Genomic DNA, 12,992 nt, shown 5'->3' with positions numbered 1-12,992 from the left:
GTGGCTCGTAAAAATGTTTTTGCTTGGTCATTGTACCTGTTAGGATTCTAACTCCCTGCTGTTCTACTGTACCTGTTTGGTGACCCTGCTGAGTTCCACAGCGATGTCTCCTCCAGAGTTGCCGATGCCGATTACCACCACCCTCTTCCCCCGCCACTCCTCTGCCGTCTTATAGTCCCGACTGTGGAAGTACTGGCCCTTGAATTTGTCGATACCTGGAAGACAGGCCTGAGTCACTGACTGACTGACCACCCCGCACAGTACTACTAGGGGTAGTAAGAGCACAGTAAGAGAGATAAGACTGTGGCTGAAATGAGACAAGTCAGTTAGTCAAATTTCTGCCCTGGTTGAGCTGCGCCGGTCAACTGTAAGTGCTGTTATTGTGAAGAATAAACGTCTAGGAGCAACAACGGCTCAGCTGAAGTGTTAGGCCATACAAGCTCACAGAATGGAACAGCCAAGTGCTGAAGCGTGTAAAAATTGTCTGATCTTAGTTGCAAAACTCACTAGCGAGTTCGAAACTGCCTCTGGAAGCAGTGTCAGCATAAGAACTGTTCGTCGGGAGCTTCATGGAATTATTTTCCATGGCCAAGCAGCTGCACACAAGCGTAAGATCACTATACGCAATGTCAAGCGTCTGCTGGAGTGGTGTAAAGCTCGTCGCCATCGGACTCTGGAGCAGTGGAAACACGTTCTCTGGAGTGATGAATCACACTTCACCATCTGGCACCAACGGACGAATACGGGTTTGGCAGATGCCAAGAGAACGCTGCCTGCCCCAATGCATCGTGCCAACTGTAAAGTTTGGTGGAGGAGGCATAATGGTCTGGGGCTGTTTTTCATGGTCCGGGTTAGGTCCCTTAGTTCTAGTGAAGGGAAATCTTAATGCTACAGTATACAATGACGTTCTAGACGATTCAGCAAAGGGGGGGCCAACTCCATATTAATGGCCATGATTTTGGAATGAGATGTTCATAAATACTTTTGGTCATGTATTGTATCTACAGGACACAGTTCAAGGTCACTCTGGATTGTGCCAACGTCTAAAATAAAACCCTATTCCTTAGGGGTGCTGCGTCTAAAATAAAACCCTATTCCTTAGGGGTGCTGCATCTAAAATAAAACCCTATTCCTTAGGGGTGCTGCATCTAAAATAAAACCCTATTCCTTGGGGTGCTGCATCTAAAATAAAACCCTATTCCTTAGGGGTGCTGCATCTAAAATAAAACCCTATTCCTTAGGGGTGCTGCATCTAAAATAAAACCCTATTCCTTAGGGGTGCTGCATCTAAAATAAAACCCTATTCCTTGGGGTGCTGCATCTAAAATAAAACCCTATTCCTTAGGGGTGCTGCATCTAAAATAAAACCCTATTCCTTAGGGGCGCTGCATCTAAAATGACATACCTTTGGGTGGGTGTCATTTGAGATTGGCCCAGTATCTGAGGTCACTGTGTTGTAGGCTACCTGGGAAATCGTGTAGAGGCAGGTTGGGGTGACAGTGGTGTCCTATGCAGATCATCACAGCATCAAAGATATGTTTCTCCTTCTCTCCCTTCTTGTTCTCTGTCTCCACATCCCACTGGCCTGAACGAGAGAAGTCGGGTCTTGGCTTCACCTGGAGGACTCTGATCTATCACACACACACACACACATATCAGTGTTGTGTAACATATGCAATGTTCTAAATGCCTCACCTCCCTGAGTACAACCTTGAAACTGTATAAATGATTACTGTGACCAGGAACTGAGCTCCTACCTGGAAGCGTATGTGCTTGGTGAGTTGGAAGTGTTCGGCGTACATGCGGAAGTAGTCCATGATGAGGGAGTTGTGCATGTAGTTGGGGAAGTGGGCTGGGATGGGAAAGTCAGAGAAACACATCATCTCCTTGGAGGTGTTGATGATGACAGAGTGGTAGATACTGGCCCTGTCAGCCTCCGGGTTCTCCTAAGGATGGAGAGAAGAATAGGTGTAAAAGGTCAGAAAATGATTTTCCCACACTTTTTATGAGCGATTCAGACAAGGAGATGAAACCACTTTAGCCTATGGAGATGGAGAGAAGATGAGGCCACTGTATCTAGAGCAGTGTTAATTTTGGCAGCTATTTTAGATATTGTTTTAGTGTTAGCCTTTATGACTAAAATACCTTTTAATAGTAGCAGGGAAGACTTATTTTGCTACTGAGTCCAGCAACCAAAAACACGAGTCATTGCTAAAATATAACTTAAGTCAAAAGCACATCAAGTTCAGGGACAAGTGCATCGGGGCAGGGGAGAGCGCAACATCACTAACTGAGTTAGAGATTGAATTTAACACTGCTTACTACATTGCCAAAGAGGAGATGGCCTTTACCAAATTCAGACCCATGTTACTCTCCCAGAAAATAATGGATTACAAATCTACCCGACATATGGAAACGAGGTGTCCTGCGCAAACATTATTGGCACCATCGAGAACACTATCCGGGAAGAGGGTTAGTATTACCCGAGATCCTTGGGATGTATCTACCCTAAGCCTTAACCCTAAAAGCAAGTTGATTTAATAGCTAGATTCTCGATCAAAGAAATTGATTTGTTATTGTGAGAGGCGACTAAATATTTATTTCATTATCCAAGTATCAGCTCATAGTCAGCATGTTGCTTTGTAACAACATAAATATTATTAGCTACATAGTTTTGTATTATTATTATTCTGTTAGCTGAACGCAGTTATGGATAACAGTTCAGTTTGCAGTTGCACTTTTAAATACAAAAAAGATTGTCTATCTTGTATATATCATCTATATACATTTCTTTGCTGTTGCACTTTTGAATCAATGTCAATGTTTGTCAATGTTTGTCAATGTTTGTTTTGTGTATTACTTTGTCCAAAACTAGTCACCTATGCAAATATGTTTGCAGTTGTACTTTTGAATAAAATGATTGAAAGTATTTTTTTATTGTAATGTCTTTCCCACTCTAGTGATGTGTTCTACAACATCAAGGTAACAATATGATAGGACAGTCATTTGCAGTACATTTTGTCTGGTGCTCCTTTCTTTTTGAAGTTAGTAGCAGCAATGCTACCAATTAAAAATGTTAATTTAGAGCACTGACTATAATCCTAATATTCAGCAAATAGCATGCAAAAAACAACTGCACTCGCATTTGCGGACCGTGATAGCGGCAACACAGACGAATAACAGCGCATATGGGAAAATAGAGCTTCTGATGTGATTAAAGCTAAAATAGCCTACATGAAAGTAAGAGAGAGTAAACATTATTGTTTCTAGTTTAGGTTAGTTACAATTTAAGTGTCTTGTCCTCACTGCGCATCAGTTCAAAAGACTGACGAGTGACTGAAGTGACCGCCCGGGAGCTGTGTGAGTCAGGGCAGATCAACTTACAGACCACGCAACTGAAAGACATTCATTCTGCCAATGAGAGGATTACATTAAATATTCTACAAAGGCTGGACAAAACAGATGTCATATTGAATGTCCATTAGTCACACTTGTAATTCTCATCGTCACAATTTTTTTCTGTTAACTAAAATGAAAACTAATTTGTTACAGCCATCGTTTTATTCATGGCATCCCGTCTCATTGTCATCATTCGTTTTCGTCAGGGAAAATAGGATTACAAATATTTTTCGTCATAGTCAATGTTGACGAAATTAACACTGAGATGCAGCAGTCTGTCTTACCTTGAACCTCCACAGTCCCCCGATGTCATCACTGCTCTCGAAGCAGGTGGGCTCCAGACCCTCGTCCAGACAGCACTTGATGCTGGTCAGACCTGAACTTCCCCCTCCAATCACACACACGCGCCGTGACATACCGTCTGTCTGTCTGTCTGCAGAGGCAGGGAAAGACACAGTATAACGCAAAACATTAGGGTTAGTAGCCTCCAAAAAAAATACATGCTGTCCATCTCCACAGGAAGGAAAGAAGTAGAGAGGAGATTCAGTAACTCATGGAGGATAAATGGAAGTAGATATACTGTATACAGACAAGATCTACAGTGCCTTGCGAAAGTATTCGGCCCCCTTGAACTTTGCGACCTTTTGCCACATTTCAGGCTTCAAACATAAAGATATAAAACTGTATTTTTTTGTGAAGAATCAACAACAAGTGGGACACAATCATGAAGTGGAACGACATTTATTGGATATTTCAAACTTTTTTAACAAATCAAAAACTGAAAAATTGGGCGTGCAAAATTATTCAGCCCCTTTACTTTCAGTGCAGCAAACTCTCTCCAGAAGTTCAGTGAGGATCTCTGAATGATCCAATGTTGACCTAAATGACTAATGATGATAAATACAATCCATCTGTGTGTAATCAAGTCTCCGTATAAATGCACCTGCACTGTGATAGTCTCAGAGGTCCGTTAAAAGCGCAGAGAGCATCATGAAGAACAAGGAACACACCAGGCAAGTCCGAGATACTGTTGTGAAGAAGTTTAAAGCCGGATTTGGATACAAAAAGATTTCCCAAGCTTTAAACATCCCAAGGAGCACTGTGCAAGCGATGATATTGAAATGGAAGGAGTATCAGACCACTGCAAATCTACCAAGACCTGGCCGTCCCTCTAAACTTTCAGCTCATACAAGGAGAAGACTGATCAGAGATGCAGCCAAGAGGCCCATGATCACTCTGGATGAACTGCAGAGATCTACAGCTGAGGTGGGAGACTCTGTCCATAGGACAACAATCAGTCGTATATTGCACAAATCTGGCCTTTATGGAAGAGTGGCAAGAAGAAAGCCATTTCTTAAAGATATCCATAAAAAGTGTTGTTTAAAGTTTGCCACAAGCCACCTGGGAGACACACCAAACATGTGGAAGAAGGTGCTCTGGACAGATGAAACCAAAATTGAACTTTTTGGCAACAATGCAAGACGTTATGTTTGGCGTAAAAGCAACACAGCTCATCACCCTGAACACACCATCCCCACTGTCAAACATGGTGGTGGCAGCATCATGGTTTGGGCCTGCTTTTCTTCAGCAGGGACAGGGAAGATGGTTAAAATGGATGGGAAGATGGATGGAGCCAAATACAGGACCATTCTGGAAGAAAACCTGATGGAGTCTGCAAAAGACCTGAGACTGGGACGGAGATTTGTCTTCCAACAAGACAATGATCCAAAACATAAAGCTAAATCTACAATGGAATGGTTCAAAAATAAACATATCCAGGTGTTAGAATGGCCAAGTCAAAGTCCAGACCTGAATCCAATCGAGAATCTGTGGAAAGAACTGAAAACTGCTGTTCACAAATGCTCTCCATCCAACCTCACTGAGCTCGAGTTGTTTTGCAAGGAGGAATGGGAAAAAATGTCAGTCTCTCGATGTGCAAAACTGATAGAGACATACCCCAAGCGACTTACAGCTGTAATCGCAGCAAAAGGTGGCACCACAAAGTATTAACTTTAAGGGGGCTGAATAATTTTGCACTCCCAATTTTTCTGTTTTTGATTTGTTAAAAAAGTTTGAAATATCCAATAAATGTCATTCCACTTCGTGATTGTGTCCCACTTGTTGTTGATTCTTCACAAAAAAATACAGTTTTATATCTTTATGTTTGAAGCCTGAAATGTGGCAAAAGGTCGCAAAGTTCAAGGGGGCCGAATACTTTCGCAAGGCACTGTAAATCTATCCAAACTCTCCAATCAGTGGGGTGGGTGTGGCCGCTGGAGAGCTGCTTGTTTACCCGTCATGCAGCCCAGGCTACTGTAGCTGAGGATCTCAACTCCGTCCATATCAAAAGAGGCTGCTGGCAGGAGCTATAGGAGGACGGGCTCATTGTAATGGCTAGAATGGAATCAATGGAGCGGTATCAAACATATGGAAACCACATTTGACATTCCAGCCATTACAATGAGCCCATCTGCCTATAGCTAATTCCACCAGCCTCCTCTGGTCCATATATACATCTATACTGAGTTGACCTGCGATTTGTGTAGGCGGAGTCTACCACAAACTACATGGAGTTGCTATCAGTCGACACTGGGCAATTCCACGGAATCAGAATGATGCTGAGACTTTTCACTTCAACAAACAAAACCAATGATTTAAAAGTTAAACAAACCATACAACTCTATGTACAAGGACTACTTGTAACAATGTACACATTTACTTGAAGAACAGTGCAGATGCCAAGCTTGGTAACAAAATTACAGTTTGTGCTGTCATTCTTTTACCAAATTTTGTATCTGCACTGTTCTTAAAGTAAAATGTTCTGTGAAAATTGATCAAAGTAGTCCTTGTTCATAAAGTTGTATGCTTTCCAACTGGGCACACACTGCTTGAATCAACATTGTTTCCACGTCATTTCATACATAAGTATTCAGACCTTTTACTCAGTATTTGTAGAAGCACGGTCAGGTTGGATGGGGAGCGTCACTGCACAGCTAGTTTCAGGTCTGTCTCCCAGTCCCTGACACTGAAAAAAATCCCCAAAAGCATGATGTTGCCACCAACTTGCTTCACTGTAGGGATGGTATTGGCCAGGTGATGAAAGGTGCCTTGTTTCCTCCAGATGTGATGCTTGGCATTCAGGCCAAAGAGTTCAATCTTGGTTTCATCAGACCAGAGAATCTTGTTTCTCATGGTCTGAAAGTCCTTTAGGTGTCTTTTGGCAAACTCCAAGCGGGCTGTCATGTGTCTTTTACTGAGGACTGGCTTCTGTCTGGCCACGCTACCATAAAGGACTGATTGGTGGAGTGCTGCAGAGGTTCTCCCATCTCCATAGAGGAACTCTGGAGCTCTGTCAGAGTGACCATCATATTCTTGGTCACCTCCCTGACCAAGACCCTTCTCCCCCAATTGCTCAGTTTGGCCAGGTCTAGGAAGAGTCTTGGTGGTTCAAAACTTCTTCCATTTAAGAATGATGGGGCCACTGTGTTCTTGGGCACCTTCAATGCTGCAGACATTTTTTGGTATCCTTCCCCAGATCTGTGCCTTGACACAATCCTGTCTCTGAGCTCTACGGACAATTCCTTCGACTTCATGGCTTGGTTTTTGCTCTGACATGCATTGTCAACTGTGGGACCTTTATATAGACAGGTGTGTGCCTTTTCAAATCATGTCCAATCAATTGAATTTACTACAGGTGGCCTCCAATCAATTTGTATAAACATCTCAAGGATGATCTATGGAAACAGGATGCACCCGAGCTTAATTTCGAGTTTCATAGCATAGGGTCTGAAAACTTATATAAACAAGGTATTTCTGTTTTTTATTTTTAATACATTTGCTAAAAATTCTAAACCTGTTTTTGCTTTGTCATTATGGGATATTTTGTGCAGATTGAGGGAAAAAAATAATTTAATCCAGTTAAAAATAAGTCTAACGTAACATAATGTGGAAAAGGGGAGGGGTCTGAATTCTTTCTAAATGCACGGTACATTTCAAAGTGTTTTTTGATTAACATTCATTCTCAAGCCTCATTCCCATTACCTATAAGCACTTGGTTACGTAACGCCAAAAGTCATGCATTTCAATGGCGACGTCCACAACGGAGTGAAAACGCAACTCCCACTTGTGGTTCAAGGCTCCGTTGCGAGACGGACACTGCATACCTTGACATTTTTCTAACTTTGCATTGTCTTCAGTCCAGCCAGAGTCCATCGAAGAACAGGAAGTTACCAAAACAGAGAAGATGAAAACGTGTTTTTCAGTGTTGGCTTTATGGGATAGCTAGCAATTTGTAAACAATTCCTATATGCAAGTACTATTTTAATAGTAATGTTAAATAATACACATTGGCTGTTAAGCCAATTATATTATATGAGACTGTTGCCCGTGTAATTTTGTGATGGTAATGATGTCTGTTTTTGATAATAACTGTTAGGATGAGGTCGCTAGCTACAATGGTATCTTCAACCTAGCCTAGATTTAGCTCGCTAACTATAGTTGCTCTGCAGTGCGTTTGTTTATTGTTTAGCCCACCAAGCAAGGAGCTTTTGTGTAGAGATCAATAAGAGGATGTCGAATTTGGTCAACAAAACAATGAATGGCTTATTTGCTACGTGAGGTTTATTTGATCGAATAGAAGATTCTTAATGCTTAGGTTGTTACAAGTGTACTAATATAAGTAGGCCATGTGACATCCTGGCAACTGAGAAAAAACACTTTATAGTTGTCTCAAGATGGCTATGTATGTCCATGGTATGAGGCTTGTAGCATAGAATCTCTCTTCATTGAATACAGACGGTTGATGTCAACATAATGAGACTTATTCTCCAATCCAAAGAAAGGATAGGGGGAGCTAGACAGCCCGCCGTGCCGCTTTGTGGACGACGACGACTCCCCTTTTTTAATGTCGGAGAGACAAGTATCTTGTCAGTATATCCATAATCTTTGCTTGCAATAAAGTTAGAGAAACAACTTGAGGAAAAAGTAACTAAACAATATATTTATCCTTGTTATGTTTGTTCCTTTCATATAATGACAAACTGGGGCATAGGTTTAACTACTTTTAATGAACATATACTTCAGCTAGAAAACTCCATGTTTAGCCATGCAAGGCGTTCTTTAACCCATCCGCCTAGCCTGCTGGGTAACGTAGTCTAAATGTTATTAACACATAACAACACATCTTCTTTCCTTTAAAAGAAAACTACTTTTCTATGTAACTACACATGTCACATCAAATTTGTTTACTCAACCTGCATAACATGCAATTTTCAATAACACATTTCTTTCCCCAAATTGTTTTTCTTGAAAAATTGAATATTTTTTAAATATAGTCTGTCCAACAATACTCTATTGTGGTTCTATTTCTTTTCACGTTAACAAAACATTCAGTCCAGGTGCCCCTTTTTTGTATTTTTTTAGCAGTTCTCAATACGCCTTTCAGGGGATCTCACAGTCCTTTTTGGTAGTTCTGCTGAAGTGCTTCCTGAAACAGTTTGACAGCGTTCATTGTCAGTCAGGTTGTTCTGACTGAATTGTCAATTTCTAAAGGCATTTGACGCTTCAGCAGTATCCTCTTGATAATCCTCAGTCCCTTGACAATGGCTGAAGCCTAAGATCCACTCCTTAGATCCACGCCTTCGATCCTTAGATCCACTTCGTCTCAGTTGTGATCCATGCTCCGTTTGGATCTCATAGGATCGCGGTGCAACTTCTCTCTGCACACACCCTTGCTGCATCCAGGTTCCTGTAGTGACGTCTCGGAGTCGTACATGATCTCCAGGTTTCAGTTCAAGTGTCTTGCACTTTTGTGTCGCTGTTTTTGTTTGTCTTTCTATTTTTTCTTTGCGAGTTTGACTTTGTGAGCACCTCTGGGTGTTAGCAAGTCCTCATGGATGGGTAGGTTGGTTCTGACACGACGTCCCATCAACATTTGTGCAGGTGAAAGTCCGTTCTGCAGCGCTGCGCTGCAGTAGATCAGATTTTTTAGGAAATCCTCCTTTCCATCGTGTGCCTTTTTCATCAGACCTTTGACAATTTTGTAGTAGGGTCTGTTGGGTACTGGATGAGGCATTAGCGGCTCTGCTTGCTGCTTTGGCCTGTAGGTCAAACACAGTTCACATGAAGCAGTGGTCTGGCTGATTTCCTGGTTCATTCTTGGCCAGTACATTACTTCTTATGCTCGTCGTTTGCATTTTTCCTCACCCAAGTGGCCCTCGTGTATTTTCTGTAGCATTTCTTTGCGTAGTGTCATGGGAATGACAATCTTGTTGCCTTTGAACACTATGTCATCCACAACGGTGAGCTTTGCTCTGCACATCCAGTAATCCGATATTCCCCTTGGACAGTTGTTTTTCTGTGAGGGCCATCCTATCAGTGTTGTTTCTGTCATTGTTTGTTTGGTCAGCTGCGGTCTCTCTTTTGATCTGCTCCATTCTCTCAGAAGACACAGGAAGTGATGCTACAATCATGTCGACGTAGGCCTGAATCTCAGTATTTTTCTGTGTGTCGAAGCTCTCCTTGTTGACTGCTCGAGAAAGAGTGTCAGCCGCGAACAAACTTTCCCGGGGTATAGATCATCTTCACATCATACTTTTGCAGTCTGATCAACATTCTCTGGATTCTCATTGGACAATCATTCAGTGGCTTAGACATGATTGACACCAATGGTTTGTGGTCGGTTTCTACTTCGAAGTCTCGTCCGTAGATGTATTGGTGAAACCTTTCGCAAGTGTATGTGCTTGCCAGTAGTTCTTTCTCTATTTGTGCATACCTCATCTCTGCGCCTGTCAAGGCTCTGGACGCATATGCGACAGGTTGCCATGTGTCGTCATGCTGTTGCAGAAGAACTGCTCCCAGGCCAAACTGTGATGCGTCTGCAGAAACCCTTGTGCTTTTCTCTGGATCATAGAACCTGAGCACTGGCTCTTCTGTGATTGTCTTATTTAGGTTTTTGAAACAGTTTTCCTGTTCATGGGACCATTCCCATTCCCTTTTCTGTTCCAGAAGACATCTGAGTGGAGCGGACTGTGCTGACAGTTGAGGTATGAACTTTGCAAGGTAGGTGATCATGCCTATGAAGCGTTTCACATTGTCCTTGTTCTTCGGGCGCTCCATGTTGTTGATGGCTGATGTTTTCCTCGGGTCTGGTTTGACTCCGTCCTCTGAAAGTACGTCTCCCACGAAGGTAAGTGTTTTTACACCAAACTCTCATTTGTCCTTGTTTAGTTTTAGGTTGATTTTCCGTGTCAGGTCCAGCACTTGTCTCACTCTCGCGTCGTGTTCTTCTTTTGTGGACCCCAGGACAATGATGTCATCCATCATAGTCTCCTGGAATGTGCTCGAAGATCATGTAGATTGTCTTGTGGTAGACCTCTGGCACTGAGAGAATCCCATATGGTAGACGAAGAAATCTGTACCTGCCCTGTGTTGAATGTGCATAGCCTTGAGCTTGCATCATCTAGCTTCATTTACCAGAATCCTGATGAGGCATCAAGCTTACTGAACCACTTTGCTCCAGCAAACTGCGACATTATCCCTTCTCTGGTTGGCAACTTAACAAAGCAATCAAGAGAGAGCATTTTGAGAGATCGCCGTTCTTTTTCACCACAATAACCAGTGAGCTTACCCAGTTCATCAATTTTTGTGATGACGTCCATCTTTTCCATGCGTCAGAATTCCTCTTTGAGCTTTTTCCTCAGTGCAAATGGAACTTTTCTGCATGCATGCACAACTGGAGTCATTTTGTCATCAGTACATATTTTGTGTTCTCCTGGTAAACATCCAAGACCCTCAAACACATCCTCATACTCAGCCAGTATTGATTCTTGGTCATTTTCAGTCTGTGAGGTCACTACATACACTCTTTTCAAGAAATGTAGATTTTCACATGCATTGATTCCTAGAATAGGTTGTACACTCTTTTCCACAATCAGCAGCTGTGCTCTGAACTGTATTCCTTTGTGCTGTAAAGTTACTATGCAGCTACCTTTGACTGGTACGTTCTCCCCAGTATAACCAGTAACCTTAATTTTCACTGGGTGTATTTTGCTCTTCACCTTCAGTGTTTTGTAGTCATCCAGCGACAACAGGTTTACCTGTGCTCCAGTATCAAGCTTGAATGGTATTATAGTTTCATTCACCTTCAGTGTTTTGTAGTCATCCAGCGACAACAGGTTTACCTGTGCTCCAGTATCAAGCTTGAATGGTATTATAGTTTCATTCACCTTCAGTGTTTTGTAGTCATCCAGCGACAACAGGTTTACCTGTGCTCCAGTATCAAGCTTGAATGGTATTATAGTTTCATTCACCTTCAGTGTTTTGTAGTCATCCAGCGACAACAGGTTTACCTGTGCTCCAGTATCAAGCTTGAATGGTATTATAGTTTCATTCACCTTCAATGGCACAATCCAATCAGCATTTACTGCATTGCATATTTCCACAGAATCAACAAAGAATTCTTCCATCTCCTCGACTGTGTGAACCTTTTTCTTTGTAGCCTCAGCTTTGCTGATAGCCTGTTACTATTCAATCACATATGATATGGTATCTGCTGTTGGCTTGTGTGGGTGTATGTGTTATGCAACATAGCTGACTTGAGACATTGTTTACAGTTTCAGGGCCATGGGCCTTTCACGTGATGGAAAAATACAGAATAACATAAAAACAGGGACTGTGCAATGAGTTGCGGTGGACACATACAGAACGTAGACACATACAGAACGTAGTGTAGAGAACAAATGGTATTTTGTTAGATAACAGGAGCCAGGTGTGTGATAACTGTATCGAGAGTATGAGCACACAGATATTCTACATAACAACGCCTGTCCGCTGAAGCACCTAGGGGGCTGGGACCAGTTTGTGCGCCAACAATCAACGATAGGCTGGGTGAGTTTAAATCATGCCCAGTCCATACTCTGTGACAGGCCGGCTCGGAAGCAGGAACTACTTCTGTCAGAGTATATTATAATAACTTTGTCAGGAACAAGTCAGTTCTCTGTTCTACCCTGCGTGGTGTTACAGCGAACCCGTATATACGAAAATTGCATTTACCACTTATTGCTTAGCTAATAAAAAGTACATAGTATACAATCGGTGACTGTGTCATATTTATCCTGATACCAGATTCGATTGACGCAACCCTTAACTTCTTGACGCTACCCATCAGTCGCGGGATCATTTTCGTCAGCAACCGCTGAATAGCATAGCGCAACAGTCAAATAATATTACTAAAAAATATTCATATTCATGAAATCACAAGTGCAATATTGCAAAACACAGCTTAGCCTTTTGTTAATCCACCTGTCGTCTCAGATTTTGAAATTATGCTTTACAGCAAAAGCAATCCAAGCGTTTGTGTAAGTTTATCGATAGCCTAGCATAGCATTATGTACACTTAGCATCAGGAAGCTTGGTCACGAAAATCAGAAAAGCAATCAAATTAACCGTTTACCTTTGATGATCTTTGGATGTTTTCACTCACGAGACTCCCAGTTACACAACAAATGTTCCTTTTGTTCCATAAAGATGATTTTTATATCCAAAATACCTCCGTTTGTCGCGTTATGTTCAGAAATCCACAGGAAAGAGCGGTC

At 42.1% G+C, this 12,992-nt stretch overlaps 1 protein-coding gene across 13 annotated transcripts in view; it reads right to left on the bottom strand.

Moving 5' to 3' along the window:
* The window catches only part of LOC110524502 (flavin-containing monooxygenase 5), a 33,731-nt gene that overhangs the window by 6,546 nt on the left and 14,193 nt on the right, over positions 1-12,992 (bottom strand). For 9 of the 13 annotated variants that reach the window (XM_090235849.1, XM_036978295.2, XM_090235851.1 and 6 more), the window contains 4 exons: positions 3,684-3,832; positions 1,758-1,946; positions 1,466-1,631; positions 73-215 (listed from right to left, as the gene is read on the bottom strand). In XM_090235849.1, the coding sequence (XP_090091975.1) occupies positions 73-215; positions 1,466-1,631; positions 1,758-1,946; positions 3,684-3,815 (630 nt within the window). In that variant the 5' untranslated portion in view covers positions 3,816-3,832. The remainder of the gene's footprint in view (positions 1-72; positions 216-1,465; positions 1,632-1,757; positions 1,947-3,683; positions 3,833-12,992) is intronic. The other 4 variants (XM_036978296.2, XM_036978294.2, XM_036978299.2 and 1 more) reach the window with 1 other exon arrangement.

Source organism: Oncorhynchus mykiss, chromosome 5 (assembly GCF_057628025.1).
Source record: "Oncorhynchus mykiss isolate SJ-2025 chromosome 5, ASM5762802v1, whole genome shotgun sequence".
Lineage (NCBI taxonomy): Eukaryota > Metazoa > Chordata > Actinopteri > Salmoniformes > Salmonidae > Oncorhynchus > Oncorhynchus mykiss.
This window is presented reverse-complemented; position numbering and strand designations above follow the sequence as displayed.